Source organism: Kogia breviceps, chromosome 18 (genome assembly GCF_026419965.1).
Source record: "Kogia breviceps isolate mKogBre1 chromosome 18, mKogBre1 haplotype 1, whole genome shotgun sequence".
Taxonomy (NCBI): domain Eukaryota; kingdom Metazoa; phylum Chordata; class Mammalia; order Artiodactyla; family Physeteridae; genus Kogia; species Kogia breviceps.
In genome coordinates, this window is record NC_081327.1 from 1,925,286 (window position 1) to 1,947,007 (window position 21,722).

The 21,722-nt window shown below is 46.9% G+C and overlaps 1 protein-coding gene and 1 long non-coding RNA gene across 2 annotated transcripts in view; both read left to right on the forward strand.

Annotated features, from left to right (window-relative positions):
- Nucleotides 1–1,279: 1,279 nt before the first annotated feature.
- Nucleotides 1,280–21,722, forward strand: part of LOC136793067 (uncharacterized) — a 28,565-nt gene continuing 8,122 nt past the window's right edge. Inside the window, exons 1-3 of the mRNA XM_067019595.1 lie at nt 1,280–1,380; nt 6,163–6,252; nt 21,259–21,375. Of these exons, the coding sequence (XP_066875696.1) occupies nt 6,183–6,252; nt 21,259–21,375 (187 nt within the window). The 5' untranslated portion in view covers nt 1,280–1,380; nt 6,163–6,182. The remainder of the gene's footprint in view (nt 1,381–6,162; nt 6,253–21,258; nt 21,376–21,722) is intronic.
- On the forward strand, nt 6,889–9,620 carry LOC136793095 (uncharacterized). The gene is made up of 2 exons (XR_010837892.1): nt 6,889–6,976; nt 9,320–9,620. It is a non-coding gene; the product is annotated as an uncharacterized lncRNA (long non-coding RNA).

Consider the following 21,722-nt stretch of genomic DNA (forward strand, 5'->3'; position numbering starts at 1 on the left):
TTTTTTAAAAAGATTTTTAAAAGCTGACAAACCTTTAGCTAGCCTAAGAATAAAGAGAAAACTCAAATAAATAAAATTATAAATAAAATAGGTGACATTACAACTGATACCACAGAAATGCAAAAAAATATGTATCATAAAACCCACAATGAACAATTACATGCTAGCAAATTGGACAACCTAGAAAAAACAAATACGTTCAGGGGAACATACAACCTTCCAAGACTGAATTATGACGAAACAGAAAACCTGAAATGGCCCATAATGAATAAGGAGATCAAATCAATAATAAAAAACCTGCCAACAAAGAAAAGCCCAGGATCAGATGGCTTCACTGGTGAATTCTATGAAACATTTAGCAAGGAATTAACATCAGTCTTCAAACTCTCCCCAAAATTATAACTGGAAAGAACACTTCCAAACTCATTTTATAAGGTCAGCATTAACCTAATACCAAAGTCAGACAAGGACACTATAAGAAAACTACAGGCCAATATCCCTGATGAATATAGATACAAAAATTCTCAACAAAACACTAGCACACTGAATTCAATAGCACAATAAAAGGATCTTACAGGGAATTCCCTGACCATCCAGTGGTTGACTTGGCATTTTCACTGCTGGGGCCCAGGTTCAGTCCCTGGTCTGGGAGCTGAAATCCTGCAAACCACGTGGCACAGACGAAAAAAAAAGGATCACTCACCGTGGTCAGGTGGGATTTATTCCTAGGTTGCAAGGACAGTTCAATCTCAACATAATAAAGGCCAAATATGACAAGTCAACAATTAACACCATACTCAATAGTGAAAAGCTGAAAGCTTTTTCTTTAAAATCAGGAACAAGACATGGATTCCCACTTTCACCACTCTATTCAACATCCTACTGGAAGTCCTAGATAGAGCAATTAGGCAAGAAAAAGAAATAAGGGAATCCAAATTGGAAAGGAAGAAGTAAAAGTCCCTTTTGCCATGGAGAGTAACATATTCACAAACTCTGGGGATTAGGATATGGACCTCTTTGGGGAGCTATTATTCTACCTAACCACCCCCTTTCCTTAATTTGGAAAGAGGTAAGGGACAGGATGTTGCCTGCTTTATTTTCTAGAGTGAGAAGGGGAGGAGCATGCCACTTCTTGCTCCCACCTCCGCCACTCTGGCGTCCCTGGACCGCCCCCTTCGGTCTCGGGACTACATTTCCCAGAGGTCCTCGAGCGCCACCCGGGCTCGAGCTCCTTAGCCGACACGGAGAGGCTAGAGCGGCGAGGCGCGGTGCCTTCTGGGACAGGTAGTTCGGTGGGCGGCTCTCGGAGCGCTTTGGTCCAGGTTTGAATTCCGCCCACCTTCATTCGGCTCGGAGGGAAGGCAGACAGTGCGCCGAGCGGTGAGTTTTCGGCAGGAGAGGATAGGAGGTGGGTTGGGAGAGGGACAGTGTGTGTGTGTGTGTGTGTGTGTGTGTGTGTGTGTGTGTGTGTGTGTGTGTGTGTGTGTGTTGGGGGGAGGGCTCTGTATCGGCCAGTGGAGGAAGCGGGGATGGCTCGGCTGCGCGCTAATGGGAGTGACAGAGGGCGGGTCCTCGGCCACCCCTTCCTTGACCTGTTGTGTCTCCGAGGGTGAAGGGTCTGGGAGTGGGTGTGAGTGAGTGACTGGCTTGCCAGCAGGGGACTGTGTCAGGGTGGCCGTGTGGCTCTGCGGGGGTCCGGGGAGTATGTGGCCTTGTCTGTCCGTCCCAGGGCGGGAGATTTTAATGGGATTCCACACAGCACGAATTCGGACTTTGTGAGGCGTCTGTGTGAGTCTGCGTCTGACTCTGCGAAGCTGTGCCCAAGGGTGTGCATTTTTCTCTGACAGGTGAAGTCAATGGGTACTTAGGTGTGTATGTGTCTCTGTGTGGGTGTGTGATTGCAGCAGAGTCTGATTGTGTGTCTGAATTTGGAGAGCTCATTTCTTCACCATGTGAGGGGCATGCTAATCTGATGGCGGTGGCAGACAGTTATTAAGGGGCCTCCAGGACCCTGGAGGGGTCAGTTGGGAGTTAAGGGGGCCAGTTACGAACTTGGCCGACTCGGGGCATGGATGGATGATTTGGAGGGAATACCTGAAGGAGTTTGGGGGGCGTTGGAGCTGCGGAAAGAGGGTTCTCAGAGGACGCGCATGAAGTTTTGGGAACGAGAAGGGCTTTTGGAAAATGGCTTTTGAGCCAACAGTGGTTATGCGCGTAAGTGCCCGGCTGTCGGGGTGGCTGCGAGCATGACTGGTCCGCACGTGTGAAAGGGAGCAGCTTATGAGCAACGGGACCTGGGTCTGTCCTGGGTTCAGCCAGAGCGAATCATGTGTCTGGAGGGTGATTCTGAGTATTGAGATGTGGCTGCAGGTGTGTTTGTGTCTTTATGCCCCAGTGTCCAACGTGTTTATCTGAAAACTGTGTGTGTGTGTCTGTGTGGCTGTGTCTGCGTGGATCACCTGTGGTTTGAAGTCGTGTGAATCTGAATCTGCACATTTGTAAGTGGGGAGCAAGTGGGTTTTCCTGTTCTTAAAAGGCTTGCAAGGCTGAGGGGGTGACTCCAATTTTCCAGGTGTGTGTATGTCTGTATCTGTGTGTCTGCATGCCTGTATTTCTGTGGATGGATTTCTGCATATTTGTCTGTCTGATCTGCTAGGAGGTCTCAATGTTTTCAAGCCTACAAGGCTGAAGGAGTGATTCTGAGGTTTAAAGTGAGCCATTGTGAGTAGGAGCTGGGGGGGTCCAAAGGGGAGTGACAGGGGGCATCTGAGAGGGGGAGGCCTCTGGGGGGATGGGTCCCCAGGTGAGACTGAGGGCGGACCCTGGGGTGTCAGGCAGAGGTGGTCTGAGTGTCCCATAGGGTGCCCTTTGAGTTTTAAGCGTGCAGATGTGTGTGTCCTGCGTGTGTGTGTGCCTGGCGTGCCCGGTATCTGAAGCTGTGTATATCTGCACGTGTGTGTGTGTGTGTGTGCGTGCGTGCACGTGCCTGAGTGTTACTGAACCTCGGGATGTGTTGCTTGCCCATTTGTGTGTATTTGAGGATCTACAGGTGGGTCTTAAATTGTACAAGTAGGACACCGAGGCCAAGGGGGTGTCTCTGAGATGTTGAAAGTATCCCACTGTGAGTAGGGGTGTGAGTCCTGGGCGGGAGGTCACCTCGTGGGAGGGATTCACTGTGTGCCTGATGATCCTGCAGGACCCACCCTGTCCTCCAGCCACCCCCAAGGGGTCCCCAGGCCGCAGTGCCTCTGAAGCAGGAGCCTCTGTGCCTTTCCTAGGAGAGCCTGGCCTGGGCGGTGGGGGAGGGGCGCTGGGGGAGGGGACGGATTCTGCGGCCCAGTAGGAGCCCCTCAGTAACAAGGATAGTGATGCTGGCAGGCTGGGGGCCTTCGTGGAGGAAGAGGCCTCTTGACCACCCCCCCAATGATAAAATTGCAGCTAATACTCTGACGCCTGTGCTGCTGTCAGAGACTGTTTTCACCACCTGACTTGTTTTCGGGGGCGGGGGTTGGGGGTTTGTGCTTATCGCTGAGCAACTCATTCCCATTGATTCGCGCAAGTTTGTCCACCGCCTCCTCGGGCATCTCTGGAGCCAGCGCTGCTCGGGCGCCAAGGACAAGCACTGAGCAAGCGCGCCCGCTCCTGCCCAGCGGCCCAGGCAGAACCTAGGTCGGGAGGTCAGTTCCAAGGCCACAGCTCTGAAGGGTCCCTGTCATCAGGGCGGGGACAGTTTGGGGCCAGGGCGGCGCGGGATCGCGCTGCAGAGTCTCCTCGGGGATGTGCGGGTGCGTTCCAGGAGCGGCTGCCTAGGAGCCCCTGAGACCCGACGGGGCGCGCGGTGGGGCCCCTGGAGGAGCCCGCGTCTCCCCTGAGGGCGGCCGGGATGCTCAGGTCCTCGTGAGCCGCGGGGCGACTCCAGGTCAGGATTTCTCTGGCCACTGTGAGGAGGGAAGAGTGGAGGGGACCGAGGAGGCTGGGGTGTCAGCAGTAGGGGTGGCGGGGAGTCCGTGCAGGACAGGCGGAGGAGGAGCCTGGGTCCTGGTCCTGAGGTTTTCGGGGGTAGGAGGCGCAGACGGGGGGCTCTGTAGTTGGATGGAGGAGGCCGGGGTATGGGGGGAGGGGATACTCTGGGAGATGTCTTTTCAGGATCAGGGGGCCAGGTACGGAATTAGCCTAAAAGAACATCCAGAGGGCCATTCGGGAGGCGTGGAGCCCCTCCTGGAGGCTTTGGGGGGGCACCTGAGGAAGCTTATGAAGATTTACTTAAGAGAAGGACACTTGGCAAAGGGCTGTGCAGCCTCCCGTGACTCTGCGCGTGCCCTTGCTTGGCTGCAGGTTAGGGCTGCGAGCGTGCCAGGGGCGTGCCTCTTAGAGGGGCAGCCTCTGGGCGGTGGGCCAGGGTGTCGGCCAAGGGCAAGTGTGTTGGAGAGGGTGACTTGTATTTTCAGGCTGTGCATCTGCTGTTGTGTGTGTCCCGTGTGTGTGTGTGTGTGTGTGTGTGTGTGTGTGTGTGTGTCTACCGGTGGGTCTCAATTTTTAAAAATAGGTCTGTGGGCTCAGAGGGCGTCTCAGAGGTTTTCAGAGAACATCCTGGGGTGCTGGAGTGTGCGTGTGAGTCCCTGATGGGGAATCACCAAGTCCCTGGGGGGTCATCGTGTGTCTGAAGGCCCTGCCGGGCCAGCCCTAACGCCCCAGCCACACTTGAACCGGAAGCCAGGCCCTCGTGCCTCAGCTGCTCTGAAGCATGAAGCTCTGTGACCTGCGGAGCTTCTTCCATAAGGTTCTGTCTTCCCTGGAAGACCTGGCCCAGAACCAGGGTCTGGAGGGGTTGGGGAGGGGTGCTGCGGGAGATCAGAGGTCAGAGGCCAGGTTGGAAGGTCCTGGCAGCAGGGACAGTGATGCAGGGAAGGTGGGGGAGGGAGAGGAGGTGGAGGGAGAGGCCTCCTAGCCGCCCTCCCCCCCACCGATAACCACAGAGTTCGATCCAACACATAAACTGCCTGACTCTGTGTCAGGCTGTGTTCTCAATAGCTGACATGTGTTTAATCATATTCAACCCTCATGTTTAATCATTCATTGTCCTTATTTTCATGGAGGGGAAACCTGACAGCACAGAGGTTAAATACCAGCTCAGTCTGGGCTTGTTAGGTAAGGTACAGGATGCACACTTCAATTTGAATTTCAGACAAAGAATTGCCTTTCAGTGGAACTGTGTCCCAGATATTTCTGGCCTATACTTAAACATAACTTGGCAAAATAAATACAGGGTGATTTTTTTAATGTAGACACGTCCCATGCAGTGTTTGGGAGCTACTTATACTAAAAACTGATTTGTGTATCTGAAATTCAAATGGTTTGCTGTGTATTTCTTGTAATCTTGTGGTTGTTAAGTCTGGCGAGCTTGATCCTTGAGATCTCTCGGCTAGTGACCGGCAGGCTGGAACCCCCCAGTGCACCTTCCAGACACACTGGTCCAAGTCCCAGCGCGGGTAAAGCTGGGGTGGAGGCGGGGCCCCAGCACCCCACAGCTGAGGCTGCTGCCAGGCACCGTTGCAGCAGTGCTGGCCCCTCCCCAGGGGCCGTGGTGAGGGGTCTGTGGGCCGCCTCCCTCGTCGTCAAGCAGTCCTGAGAGGTGGTCACTTGAGCATTCTGTACCAGAAGAGGCCCCCAGGGACAGGGAAGAGAGGTCCTGGTCTGAACCGTTTGGTCGAGCTGCAGCGTAGCCTTAGGACCGGGCTGAAATACAGCACTGGGAATGCTGGCCATGAGTGCGCTTATTGGGTGCCTGCTGTATATGCCAGACAACACAGACCCTTTTGATATAAAGTTAACTGAGCTGCACCTTCAGGCCCCAGCACTTTGTGTCGTAATATTTCTATTCTTTTCTTAAAGGGACATGAGACCCAGGCATCATTAGCCGTGGCCTTGTCCTTGGCAGGTACCATGCCAAATGCTCTCCCCAAATTATGCAATGGGCCTTGGAAGCCACTCTAGGAGGGAGGCATTGCCAACACTTCCCCTTGGATGTTGGGGACCTGGAGACTTGGGGAGATGATAGAGCTGTCTGAGTCCACCTGACACCTGAGAGCGGTGCTGGGGTTCACACCTGAGCCGTCTGGGTGCCCAGCCCAGACACTAACTGCTCTGGTCTCCTGTCCATAGGGAGCCCCTGTGGCGTCACGATGCTACCTCTCAGCACCATCGAGGGCCAGGAAACGGAGGAGGTGCAGACCAAGCCACCGGAGAAAGGAGGTGAGACACACATGGGGTGGAAACCTGTGGGCAGGTGGCAGTGGGGAGGGTCTCCAGGGCACGGCTGATGGGGAAGTGTTGACCCTGAAGACTGATCCCAACCCCAAATATCTCCCACTGGCTCCTGCTGGGGAGGGAGGGTCCTGAGGGGCTCCCAGGAGGGAACCTCCCTGACATCCCCTCATGTGAGTGTGTCCTGTCTCTCCCCTGTTCAGAGCCTACAACAGTGTCTCCTGGGAGCTGAATGAATTGGAGCTTCTTTTTGTGGCCTGGGCACCCCTGTTGTCTTACCCCAGCCCCACCACTCACTGACATTCCCTGTCTGTTCCCTGTGAGACTTCAGGATGCAATTTAATGCATGTCTGCAGGCGCTGCTGTGCCACATCCCTAACCTTTCTGTGCCTCAGTTTCCTCATCTGTAAAATGAGATGATAATAGTAGTTATTTCAGGGAGTTATAACGAACAACCAATCAAGCTAATGCTTGTAAAATGCTTAAAAGCGTGCCTGGCACGTAGCAAGTACTCTGCATATATTAGCTCTTGTCAAGGGTTCATGATGAAGATTTTATTATTATTGTTACTCAAGCCTCAGAGGGCAAGATGGCCTCATGCCTCTTTCCTCCTCCCTCAGCCCTGCCTTCTGAGGATCCTGATGATCTGCTGAACAATCCCTCCAAAAAGGAGGGAAGGATGTCAGCCAAACTCCTGCCGATCTGTCCCTTGGTAAGTCTGCTTGTTTCCTCCCTTGACCAGAGTCCCGTGGGTTCTGAGAGGAAAGGCATATCCACCACCCCCTCTGCCCAGTGGAGACCCTTGGGTGGCTCGGTGCCCCTTGTACCCTTGAGGATGTAGCCCCAGCTCTGGGGAATGGTTTTCTTGGAGATGCTGCCCTCTTTCCTGCCTTCTTTTCTTTCCTAATTTCCTACCTCTGCTCCGATGTCACCTCCTCCATGAAGCCTCCCTTGCTCACTTTTGCCTCATTTCTCTCTAACCCCTTGCTTTGCTCAATTTCTTCAGCGTTATTATTGCTACCTGAGAGCATACCTGTATCTGTGTGTTCATCATCTGTGTTCCCTACTAGAGTGGTTCTTGGAGAGCAGCAACCTCCTCTGTTGTTCAATGGCATATCCCCCTACCTAGAACAGATGTAACCAGCGTTAGGCACTGTATACACATGGGCTGATTAAGTGAGGGAATGAATTACGTAAGGGTCCCTCCTGCGTAGGCAGCTGTGGCTTTGCCCACCTGAATATCATTCCTCCTTCTCCTACTAACACCCTTGATTGTTCTTGGGGGACCACCTGTCTCCATCCACTATGGATAGTTCTGATCCCATCCTCAGAGCAGCTCCAGGTATGCCCCTGACCAATCAGAGCCAGCAATGCCAAGGTTCCCTATGATTGGTTCCAGGCTGGGCACGTGACTCAACCGTAGCCAATGAGGCGTCTGCTCTGTCTCTGAGATGCTTAACAGGCAGGAGAGGAGTTTGGAGCGGCCCTGATGGGGAACCAGGGGTGCCGCGGGGAGAGGTCAGGGGAGGCATAGGGTGAGGATGCTCGCAAGAGCACCTTTCCTATTAGTGCCTGCAGCAGACCCAGGGAGGACTCTCTAGAAATGTTATTAGAAAAGAATGTAAGAGTCACAGATTTTGCAAAGCAGTACAAAGATCATCCAAATTCACCAATTGTTAATATTTTTTATTTTCATGTTCTCTCTAATATATATATTTATATATACATTCCTCAGTCTATCACCTTAGATATAGAATATACTCTTACATAAGCGTGGGACTGTGTATCATTCAGGCTTTTATCCTTATGCACACTTTCATCTAATCCATGTCCATATTCCTGTTTTGTGAATTAGCTACATACTACCTTTTTTTTTTTTCTCGTTCTTTTCCCCAAAGCACAAAGTCCATTCTGGTCCAGGTATTGTGCTTAGTAATGTATCTTTAGACCTCTTTAATCTGGAAAATCTCCTCAACCTTTCTTGCCTATGACAACTTTAAAGACCAGAGTCACCCCACCCCATATTGTTTTATTTCTTTCTTTGTTTGTTTATTTATTTTTTAACCATTTCCCCGTGAATGAGATTCGGGGTAACTATGATCTCTGGAATACCCCCTAAGTGATGCCCTGTCCTTTTCTAGACATCACATCTAGATGCACACGAGGTCTGTCTGCCATCATTGCTGATGTACCCGGAAGAAATACTTGTCCGACTTCTCTACCGAATACTCTCTGGTTTTGTTTTCTCCGTGCAGCTAGCTAATAAGAGATCAGTTGGGACACATTTTTCATGAAGCAAAAATCTTAGACATGGAGAGCATTCTGTTTGGCCCATTTTGGGTACTTTGCCCACCACTGAACCAATCACCAGCTGAGGGGATGCAGGACCCTAATTGCCCCAGCCTGGGCCACATGACCATGGGAGTGTGTGGGGTAGAAGGTCCTTACCTTTCCCCAAACTCAGAGAACAGAAGTATGGATGAGGAGGTGATTTTCAACCAGAGGCAGTTTCTCCCCCTGCAGACACCTTCAATGTCTGGACACATCTTTAGCCGTCACAACTGAACGGGTGATGCTGCTGGTGTACAGCAGGTAGAGGCCAGGGTTGCCTCTCAACATCCTGCCATGCACAGCGCGCAGCATCCACTGCAAAGGATGATCCCGCCCCAAAATGTCCTTAGAGGTTGAGAAACCCACACCAAGGACATTTGGGGGAGGAACTGTTTTGCAAACATGAGGGCACTGAGTAGAAGAAAAACCCTCTCACTAAGGAGCAAGCACTGTTAAAGATCCTTTTCTTGGATTATCCTTTTCAATCCTCACACTCCCCTTTGAGAAAGCACTTATTTATACTTCATTATACAGAAGTGTAAACTGAGGCAGGGGAAGGTCAGGGCGCTTGCCCCAGGACCCCCTGCTGTTTGTAGCCACGTTGGAATTCAGCCCCAGGTGGGCTGCCCCTGAGTGCACGTGCTCAGCCCTCACCCTTGGGAGAGTGGATGCTACCCAGGGCACTAACGTTCTTCTCTTTCTTCTGTGTTCTCGTTCCTTTAAGCCAACTGTTTGCTTCGCCTATTACCTGGAAACGGATGACTCTGACTCTGATTCCCAGTTTCCTCCTGAACCTTTGAAACCTGGCTCGAACTGCACCTCCCCTTCCAAGCCTGGTGCAGAGTATGAGGAGATCCAGGCGTGGGAATGTCCCCTGTGCTGCCTCAGCATCCTCTGCCTTTCCTAACACCCGAGGTCCCTCTGCTTCCCGCTCTAGACCCCGCGCTCCCAAAACATGCCTGCTGGGCTACTGTGATGTAAAATCCCAGAATACAGCTGCTTAAATCTGCCGAAGTTGATTTGTCCTCCGTGTTGGTGGTCTGTGTGTTAACCTCTCGGGGCAAAGGTGTAGACACGCCTTGGAGTTGGGCAGCCAGGGTCCTTTGAGCTTGGTGCTCTGTGCCACGTGGCTGGAGAGGGCTCCCCCCCACATCCCGTCCACACTGTGGCTCAGGGGAAGGGGAGGAGGATGAGGGAAGGGGAAGACACACTTCAGTCCTTCAAAGGGCAACTCCTACAAGATGCCCAGATCACTTCTCCTCAGACCTCATTGGCCAGAGCATAGTCACATGACCACATCTAGCTGCAAGAGATGCTGGGAAGTGTAGTCCTTAGCTGGGCAATCCTGTGCTCACCTAATTGCTTCTATTACTCTTTTTTTTTTTTTTTTTTTTTTTTAATTTTTTTCGGTACGCGGGCCTCTCACTGTTGTGGCCTCTCCCGTTGCGGAGCACAAGCTCTGGTCGCGCAAGCTCAGCTGCCATGGCTCACGGGCCCAGCCGCTCCGCGGCACGTGGGATCCTCCCGGACCGGGGCACGAACCCGCGTCCCCTGCGTCGGCAGGCGGACTCTCAACCACTGCGCCACCAGGGGAGCCCTGCTTCTATTATTATAGCAGAGGACAATGGCTATTGTGTCCCTACTGACTGGGTCTGTTAAGTTAATTTATCCTCAGCACCAGGCTGTAATGAATACATGAGTGAATAAGTGTACTCTTCAGTTCTGTATCTCTCTCCCATTGACTAGGATCTCCTCCATTTTTACACAAATATTTAGAATAAGGAATATTTGGGGACTTTCCTGATTAAGACTCCAAGCTCCCAATATAGGTGCAACGGGTTTGATCCCTGGTCAGGGAACTAAGATCCCCCATGCCACATGGCATGGCCAAAAAAATAAAAAGGAATGTTTCTTGAGCACTGACCACGTGGTAAGCACTGAGCTAATTTCTTTACACTTTTCGATTCCCTTAATCCTCACAACCACGTGACAGGTTCTGTTATCTCTCTTTCCAAGACAAGAGAACAGAGGCACAGAGAGTTCAGGTCACACAGATCATAAGTAGCCAAGCCAAGATTCAAACCCAGGCAGGCTGGCTCCAGAGTCTATGCCCTTAACCGTCATGGTAAAAACCTCACACATGTGGACACTGGGACTTTCCCAGATGGTCACACGACTGTGAGTGGAAGAGCATCTTCCAACATTCATACCCTCCAAGATTCATAGCATTCATTCACTTACCTCTTCAGATATTGCATAAATACTTGGAATATGCATGTAGCACTTATCTTTAGACACAGTAATGCCACTTAACTACAACAACAACAAAATCCACAGAAATTGTCGACTGAAGTGAAAATGCACAATGTGAGAGCTGTGAGTTTCAGTATTTGGGGACTTACTGAGGACTATAGCCCAAGAGAGAGCCTCTCAGAGAGCTCTGCGGAACTGCTCCTAAAGGTAGGTAGGAAGTCAGATTCTTTGTGATTTGGGAGAACGTGTATGTGCAATGAAGCACACAGCTTGGTAGAAGGGTACTGTTAGTCACAAGGAACACATATGTCACTTATGATTTTAGAGCTTTTCTAAGTATGAGAAGATACAAGAATAGTGGTTTTTAAAATTTTCTCCTGAAAATATCTAACTATCTGAAAGCCTTTCTCCCGGTTTTCCCAGAGCATAGAGTACCTCAGCCTGATCTTCACTCTTAATTACTTTCCGGATGTATTGTTGGTATCAACTGCAGTGGCTAATGACTTCATTTTTATAGAAGTGGGTGGTGGGGAACCTTCTTTTGTTGGCAGTGCCCTCCTCTTGGTCATAAATTCAACCAAGGTTTGGGAGGCATTTTATAGCCAATTTCTCCCTCAGCGCTAGTAAGGTTTGTTGCTAGCTCAGGCGAGTATCTAACTGATAGGCCATTCAATGTGTTATTGCTGGACTATGCCCTGTTAATGGTAGCCATACATGTCTCTGGACCACCTATCTTACTAGTCCCTTATGGTCCAGGAAATGGTTCCCTCTTGTTGCTTCTTCCCATATCTAGAATTACACTATTACGATCACTGATCTCACGTAGAACTATATATTTGATCAGGTGTTTCAAGTCGCCTAGGCATCATTATATTTATTGGAGGCTCAGTCACACAATTCTTTTTTATTTTTTAAAATATTTATTTATTTATTTTGGCTGCGTCAGGTCTTAGCTGTGGCACATGGGATCTTTGTTGCAGCATGCAGGCTTCTTAGTTGTGGCATGCATGCGGGATCTAGTTCCCCGACGAGGGATCAAACCCGGGCCCCCTGCATTGGGAGCGTGGAGTCTTACCCACTGCGCCACCAGGGAAGTCCCAGTCACACAATTCTTAATGCAAGAAATAACAATATTGTAAATAGGCAGAATACAAGCAATATAGCTAGTAACGTCATAAGTAAATGTTTAAGACAAGAAATTCCATTAGGTGCAACCCAGTATATCCCAGGTCGTTTGTCCCTGTCTATTACATACCAATCCCACACCAAATCACTAACTATTACATACCAATCACTCACTAAGAGAAATGATATATTAGCATTGTTCATAAATCAGCCAGCCCAGTTCCCTGTAGTCATTAGGCTGATTATCCTTAGTATGATTTAATTTTCCTCCACATAAGGGAAACCCTTAAATTTCAATGACCATACCCTGATATTTGCAATATAAATTCATCCTGTAACTGAGGGACAGTCCCTCCTAAAAACCAGAAAGTTATATTCTTGGACTGAAATTTCCCTCATTGCTCTGATTGAGCTTGAGTAACTTTTAAAGATGATTCATTTAAAAAATTTATTTTGTTAAAGTATAGTTGATTTACAATGTTGTGTTAATTTCTGCTGTACAGCAAAGTGATTCATTTACACGTATATGTACATACTTTTCATATTCTTTTCCATTATCGTTCATCAGAGGATATATTTATTTGTTGTTTGTTTGTTTATTTATTTTTGGCTGCGTTGGGTCTTCGTAGCTGCGCGTGGGCTTTCTCCAGTTGCGGTGAGCGGAGGCTACTCTTCGTTGAGGTGCACAGACTTCTCATTGCAGTGGCTTCTCTTGTTGTGGAGCACGGGCTCTAGACATGCAGACTTCAGTAGTTGAACCATGTGGGCTTAGTTGCTCCGTGGCATGTGGGATCTTCCCCGACCAGGGCTCGAACCCATGTCCCCTGCACTGGCAGGAGGATTCTTAACCACTGCACCACCAGGGAATCCCTATCAGAGGATATTAAATATACTCCCCTGTGCTATACAGTAGGACCTTGTGGTTTATTCATCCTATATATAATAACTTGCATCTGCTAATCCAAAACTCCCAATCCATCCCTCCCCAACCCCCTACCTTTGGCAACCACAAGTCTGTCCTCTATGTCTGTGAGTCTGTTTCATAGATAAGTTCATTTGTGTCATATTTTAGACTCCACATATAAGTGATATCATATGATATTTGTCTTTCTCTTTCTGACTTACTTCACTTACTTTGATAAACTCTAGGTCCATCCATGTTGCTGCAAATGGCATTATTTCATTTGTTTTCATGGCTGAGTAGTATTCCATTGCATATAAGTACCACATCTTCTTTATCCATTCATCTGTTGATGGACATTTAGATTGTTTCCATGTCTTGGCTATTGTGAATAGTGCTGCTATGAACATTGGGGTGCATGTATCTTTTTGAATTATAGTTTTGTCCAGCTATATGCCCAGGAGTGGGATTGCAGGATCATGTGGCAACTCTATTTTTAGTTTTTTGAGGAACATCCGTATTGTTCTCCATAGTGGCTGCACCAATTTACATTCCCACCAACAGTGTAAGAGGGTTCCCTTTTCTCCACACCCTCTCAAGCATTTGTTATTTGTAGACTTTTTAATGATGGTCATTCTGATGAGAAGTGGTACCTCATTGTAGTTTTTATTTGCATTTCTTTACTAATTAGCGATGTTTAGCATCTTTTCATGTGCCTGTTGGCCATATGTATGAAATATGATTCATTTTTATGGCTATGGTCAGAGCAAGTAGTTTGATTGGCTAAGTGAGGGGGTCCCATCTTGTAATATGAGTAGTGACCCAAATAAAGCAAAGACATGACAAAAAAGAAAATTACAGACCAATGAATAAAGGTGTAAAAATCCTCAACAAAATATTAGCAAATTGAATATGATAATATATAAAAAGTATCATACACCAGGATCAAGTGTGTTTTATTCCAGGGATTCAAGGATAGTTCAATATCTGCAAATCAATCAATGTGATACACCACATTAACAAAAGGAAGTCTAAAAGTCACATGATCATCTAAGAGACACCGAGAAAGCATTTGGCAAAGTTCAACCTCCGTTCATGATGAAAACTCTGATGAAAGTGGGTATAGAGGGAACATACCTCAACTGAAAAAAAGACATTTATGACAAACCCACAGGAACATCATACTAGATGGTGAAAGCTGAAAGCATTTCCTGTAAAATCAGGAAGAAGACAAGGATGCACTGCTGTTTTACATAGTATTGGAAGTCCTAACCACAGTAGTCAGACAAGAGAAGGAAATAAAAGGCATCCAAATTAGAAGGGAAGAAGTAAAGCTGTCACCATTTGCAGATGATGTCATACTGTATACAGAAAACACTAAAGTCTCCACCAAAACTATTAGAATTACAACAAGGTCCTACTCTATAGCATAGGGAACTATATTCAATATCCTGGGGTAAATCATAATGGAAAAGAATTTTTAAAAGAACACATATATATGTGTGTATAGCTCAGTCACTTTACTGTACAGCAAAAATTAACACAACATTGTAAATCAACTATACTTCAGTAAAAAAATAAATTAAAAAAGCTATCAGAACTAATAAATGAATTCAGTGAAGTTGAAGGTTACAAGATTAATATACGAAAATCTGTTGATTTTTATACAATAGTAATGAACTATCACAAAGAGAAACAAGAAAGCAATCCTGTTTAAAATGGCATTAAAAAGAATAAAATACCTTGGAATAAAATTAACCAAGGAGCTTAAAAACCTTTACTCTGAAAACTATAAAACATCGATAAAGGAATTGAAGATGATAAAAAGAAATGGAAAGGTACCCCATGTTCATCATTGGAAGTATTAATATTGTTAAATGTCCATACTAAACAAAGCAAACTAGAGATTTAATGCAATCCCTATCAAAATACCAAGGACTTTTTTCACAGAACTAAAACAAATACTAAAATTCATATGGAACCACAAAAGATCTGAATTGCCAAAGCAATCTTAAGGGAAAAGAATAGAGCTGGAGTAATAATGCTCACTGACATTAGACTATGCAAAAAGCTACAGTAATCAAAACAGCATGATACTGGCACAAAAACATACACATAGATCAATGGAACAGAATAAAGAGCCCACAAATAAACCCGCACACATATGGTCAATTAATCTATGACCATAAAAGGGCAAGAATATGCAATGGGGAACAGAAATTCTCTTCAAAAAGTGGTGGTGGGAAATTTACACACTACATGTGAAAGAGTAAAATTAGAACATTTTCTCACACCATATACAAAAATAAACTAAAAATGGATTAAGGACCCAAGTGTAAGACCCAAAACCATAAACTTCTGAAAGAGGACAAGGCAGAACACTCTTTGACATAAATCAGAGCAATATTTTTTTTGGATCAGTCTCCCAAAGCAGAAGAAATAAAAGCAAAAAATGAACAAATGGGACCATATTAAACTTAAAAGCTTTTGCACAGCAAAGGAAATCATCAACAAAATAAGGACACAACCTACTGAATGGGAGAAAATATTTGCGACTGATGTGATGGACAAGGGCTTAATTTCTAAAATATACAAAGAGCTCATACAACTCAATATCAAAAACAAACAAACAACCCAATCAAAAAAAAGGGCAAAAGACCTAAATAGACATTTCCGCAAAGAAGACATACAGATGGCCAACAGGCACACGGAAGGATGCTCAGTATTGCTAATTATTAGAGAAATGTAAATCAAAACTACAATGAGGTATCACCTCACACCAGTCAGAATGACCATCATCAAAAACTCTATAAATAAAAAATGCTTATTATTATAAATAGTAATAAGTGTGGAGAAAATGGAACCCTCCTGTACTCTTAGTCGGAATGTAAATTGGTGCAGCCACTGTGGAAAACAGTATGGAGGTTCCTTAAAAAACTAAAAATAGAGCTACCATATGATCCTGCAAGCCCACTCATGGGTATATATATAAATATATATACAACAAAAAGAAAACACTAATTTGAAAAGATACATGTACCCCAGTGTTCATTGCAGCATTATTTACAATTGCCAAGATATGGAAGTGACCTAAGTGTCCAACCCCACATGAATGGATAAAGATGTTATACACATATAACATCTTACACACACACACACACACACACACACACACACACACACACACACACACACACAAAGGAATAGTACTCAGTCATAAAAAAGAATGAAATTCTGCCATTTGCAACAACATGGATAGACCTGGAAGATATTAGCCTTAGTGAAATAAGTCAGACAGAGAAAGACAAATACTCCATACTATTATATGTGACATCTAAACAATAAAACAAACAAATGAACATAACAAAACAGGAACAGACTCACAGATGTAGAAAACAAACTAGTGTTTACCACTGGGGAGGGGAGGAGGGGCAAGATAAGGGTAGGGGGTTAAGAGTTACACATTACTATGTATAAAATAAATAAGCAACAAGGATGTATTGTACAGCACAGGGAAATATAGCCATTATTTTGTAATAACTTTAAATGGAGAATAATCTATAAAAATATCAAATCATTATGTTATTCACCCAAAACTAATATATTATATATCAACTATACTTCAATAAGAAAAAAAATAATGGCCCCAACAGAAGTATAACTTCTTTCTTCTAGAATAAATTTCTTAAGGTCTATCCAATTAGAGTCTTGCAGAGGAGAAATCCACCAAGATAACCCAGTAGTACTGGACGTAGGTAATGGACCATAAACCCAACAACTGGGATAATCTTTAAACTCTGCATAGGATTGTGCTAATGATAGCAAAACATTTCATTCACATGCAAAAGTCCTCACAATCAAAAAACAGTATAAATAAACACACGGGTCAGGTCTGGCATCTTGGGATAGCCGTCTACTTCTGATGCCATCTTCTTTTTGTCCTGGTCTGAATATAATTTCTCCTGTGTTTGAGCATCGTTGTGAGATGAGGTTGAGGTCAGCGGTCCTCTCCATAGACCAGTTATATTCCACCTGTGATATCTAAAGATTTGGGTGGTTTCCTCTCTTCTCAAGGTCTCCAACGTGTCTTGAGATTCCTCCACCTACCAGGTAGTGTTGCTGGGAACTCTGAAGCAAGGTGCCAGGTTATTTTTCCAAGGGGCTTTATGGCTCCATAAAGTTCACCTTGGTTCTTTAAAGCTGTCTAGTCATATCTGATTCTGTGCATATTCTTAAATATGACATGCCAGTCAAAGCAGTGGTAATAAAACAAGTGTTTCCATTTATGTCCTGTTATAAGGAGAATAGATTCTTATTGAACTTATGCAAATAACTATGTTGTCATAAAAATCAGAATACTAAGAGTTTCCAAATTCTGGAAGGATCAGGTAGAGAGAAAATATAAATGTTTCAATTCTGCTTACAAAGGTGTAATTTACCAAATTGCTGCCATAATTAGTTGAAAGTGAAATGCTTCCTAATGTCTAGAAAACAAAGATTAAAAGCCAGTGATAGTTCAGACAAAAAGCCATAAAAATTAAAAACATATTCATCCCTTCACTGAGTCCTATGGAACTAATCCTTGTTTATCTTAATCTTGTGTTAACAATTTATGAAGTCATCAGGTTTTCCATTTGAATTCTTTAATTTCTTACCCAGTTCAGTGGTATGATTCGAAAGTTATCAGAAATCTGTATCTGTCAAAAAGACATTTCAATGTAAACAAATTAAACATAAAGTTCAAAACAGTTTCTCAGCCCTGCCAGGCACATGTCAGTGGCCAAACGTGGCCAGGGGCCACCACACAGGGCACTGCAGATACAGAACATTTCCATGGGCACAGAAGGGTCTGTCTCAGGACTGCTTTAGATCTCATAGGCTATCAGAATTATCACAAAGTGTAGCCCCCAGAAAGTGAGGAAGTGGGCTTGGTGCTGTGAGAGACTGAAGAAGCACAGCCAGATGCAGCATCTTGTCAATGGCTCTTGGAGACTCTTGGCTCCATGCACGGTCCTCTGGGCTGTTCGAGTCTCAGGCTGGCCAGTGCCCTGCCCGCAGGACACCCTCCTCTGTTTGCGGCAGATTAACCAGTCGGTTACCGATAATGTTGGATAAATGCTAACATTTCCTGGGCACTTTCCACCTGCCAGGTATGGTGCTGAGCACGTTACATAGATGATCTCGTGTTACCCTCACCAGAGTGCTAGGAAATAGGAGCTAATATGATCCCCAATTTGTAGGAGAGAAGAACGAGGCTCATGAGAGCTTTTTAAAGAAGATTATTATTTCAGTTTTTGAACATAAATCAAGACTCTATGGCTATTTTTAATATTACACTTTTTCAACATCACGGGATTCAAATTTTCACAAACTATATCTTTAAAAAATAAAGTATAGCTGTTTTCATTTCTCCCCAGACTGCGCCTTTCCCAGGAGCAGCTTGGCTTCATCTACTGCAGGAGCTGGTGCAGGAAATTCTCTAAGTCAGGGGTGGGCAGACTCTGGCCATCCAGCCACAGCCTGTTGTGTAAAGAAGGGCTCGCTGGCACAGCCACGTCCATTCCTTATTGACAGTCTGGGCTGCTTTCCTGCAAAGTCTTTTAGCTGCAACAGAGACTTGTTGGTTCAGAAAGGCTAAAATATTTGCTATGAGACCTTTGACAGAACAAGGTAACTGACTGATGCTTCTCAACAGCTTCAGGACACATAGATGAGATTGAGCCAAAGGGTGTGCTAGGGATTGGATGTGGAAGACCAAGGAGTGGGGGGCGTCCCGTTTTTCCCCTTTTGGCCACACCGTGCAGCGTGCAGGGTTGAATCCACGCCCCCTGCATTGGGAGCGCAGAGGCTTAGCCACTGGACCACCAGGGAAGTCCCTGTGGAGGGCGTCTTGGATGACTTCATGAATTCTGGCTTGAGCCACGGGAGGTGCTGGGTTCCAAGTTGAGGATGACTTGGGAGGGACAGAAGTAGGATGATAAGGGTTCATTTAATTTTGGACGTGTTAAGTGGAGTTATAGCCAAATAAGCCTTAGCAAGTGCAGGGAGTGTGCATGAAATCTACAAATATTTAATTGACCTTCGTGTCTGTCTGGTTTTGCAAATTACCTTAATATTCACCCATTCCCTCTTGTCCGGGAATCTGGCACTGCCCAGTGAGTTCTGATCTGCAGGTCAGGCTTGAAACTTGATAGTCAATTAAGTTATTCATTCATTTATTCCAAAATCTTTTACTGACACCATAAATAAAGTCAAAATTTGAATAAGAAATGGATCAAAAGTACATTCAGTGCACATTACAGAGGAAAGATCAATATCCTTAATATGTAAAGAACACTTACAAATAGATAAGAAAAAGACCAATGACCCAATCAAAAATTGGCGAGATATATGGAAAGATAATTCATAGTAAAGAAATGAAACTGCTTCTAACCATGTTTTCACCCAGCAGCTGGTAAAGATTAAAAAATGTGTTCAAAAAACTAATAATAAAAAATGTGTTCGTATACTGACTTGGCCTCTCCAAATGCATTGTTGGTTGGGTTCTCATCTGGCACTCTTTGTGTAGAGCACTTTGGCAAGAGCTGTCCCCCAATTTGAAATGCACATAGGCTCTGATGCAATTCTTTCCGTTCTAAAACCTGTCCTGAGAAGCTTCCGATTGTGTGCAATGACACATTGTCAAGGAAGGTCATTTCAGTTGTGTTAGTAGTAAGAAAAAACCAGAAGCCACCCAACTATCCAGTCTTAGGAGACCTGGTTAAACAAATCATGGTAAAGTCATTCAGAGGAATAGTCTACCACCATCAAAAAGAATGAGGCAGTTCTGTATAGACTGATATGGCAAGATTTCCAAAATATATTCGTTAGCTAAAAGGAGAAAACAAAATCAAGAGTGTGTATAGTAGGATATCATTTATGTAAAAAAAGAAACAGGTGGCTAGTGGCAGATGAAATATATTTGTTTATATACACACATGCGTATACATGCATAATTAAACCTATAAATGAACATATAATTAAGCATACAAATAAATGAATAAATCTTTATCTCTGAAAGCGTAGATAAGAAATCCGTTAATGCCAGTGGGGATTAGTCTAAGGGGGGAACACGGCGGGCAGAGCTGGAGGGGAAGGAGACGTACTCTTTTCCATATATTTTATCCTGTTGGAAGTTTTCACCACGCTTGCAGAAACCAAAGTTCCCCTACATCCAGTTTCCCCTTTCTTCCGGGACATTAGACCCCTGAGTCTCAGCTGGGCTATTGCTACCTGAACGAAGGACAGCATTTCTCACCTACCGTGCTGGTAGTGCATTGATTAAGGTCTGGCCAGTGAGGCGTAAGGGTAAGGACCATCCTTACCGACCAGCCCACGTGGGCTGTGTTTCTGCACCTGTGTGCCCATGGCAAGTGGGTCTCAATTGGTACCAGCAGGCCTGGGAGGCTGAGGTGATACCTCGGGGGCTTTGGAGGTGTGCCATTTTGAGTAGCAGTGAGTGTGTGGGCGTCTGGCAGAGGGGTCACCGCTTGCCTGGGGGTCGCTGTGCTTCTGATGATTCTGCAGGACAGGCCGCCAGCCCCCAGGAACCGCTTCCCCCGACCCAAGCACCCAGGCCCTTGTGACTCTGCTGCTCGGAAGCATAGCTTGCGGCTTTTCCCTGTCAACCCGCACCTCCCTTCTCCTGGAAGAGCTGGTCCAGGACAGAAGGCTAGACTCGTGGGGGAGGGGCGCTGGGGGGAGGACGGCTATCTGAGGCCCAGTTGGAAAGCCCCGCAACAGAGACAGGGATGGAGGGAAGCTGGGGTCAGAGAGGAGGTGCAGGACCAGGATTTGCAGTCCTCAAACCCTAACGACATTATACTTTGTTTCAGTCACTGGACCTGAGTATCTATGTGGACGGGAGAGGGGCGGTGGTCGTGAGCGGCTCCTTTCGCGCTTTTTGTCTTGCGCCTCCCCGGGCGGGCACGTTTTCTGGACCCCCTGCAGGATGCCAGGGACCAGCACTGAGCTAGCCCGCCCCGCCCCGCCCCTGCCCCCCGCGAAGCCCGCGCCAAGTCACCACCCGGGAGGGGAGGGCAGTCCCGCGGCTGCAGCGCTGAAGGGTCTGCGCCATCAGTGCGAGTGCGCAGTAGGGGGCGGGGGGCGGCGGGACGGCGCCGCGGGGTCTCCGCGGGGAGGGCGGGGGCGCCCAGCCAGGATGCGCGGTTGCGTTCTGGGCAATGGGGCGCAGGAGCTGCTGCCTAGGAGCCCCTGAGACTGGATGGTGTGCGCGCTGTGCAGCCCCTTGAGGAACCCGCGTCTCCCCTGAGGGCGGCCAGAGTCCTCAGACCCTTCTGAGCCTCGGGGCGACTCCTGGTCCGAGGATTTCTCGGGCCACTGAGAGGACAGAAGGCTGGAGGGGAGCGAGGAGGACTGGGCTGTCCGGGTTAGGGGATGGCTGGGTCTCCTTCCAGGGCAGGTGGAAGAGGAACAGGGTCCTGGTCCCGAGATTTTAGGAGGTAGGAGGGTCAGACCTGGGGGCTTCGTAGTTTGATGGAGGAGGCGGGAGGTATGGGGGTGGGACACTGGAGAGATCGGTTGGGGGTCGGGGGCTAGTAACCGAATTGACCGAACAGAACGTAGGAAAATGACTTGGGTGGGGGGAGTCCAGAGGGCATGTGGGGAGTGGGGAGGGTCGTGAAGCCCCTCCGGAGGCTTTTGGGGGAGCCAGAGGAAGCTTGTGAGAAGGGCGCTTGGAAAAGGGTTTTCGAGCCTCCAGCGATTTTGCACGCCCGTGCCTGCCTGAGGGTGGTGGCTAGGAGCTTGCCGGGGGCGCGCATCTTGGAGGGGCAGCCTCTGGGGAATG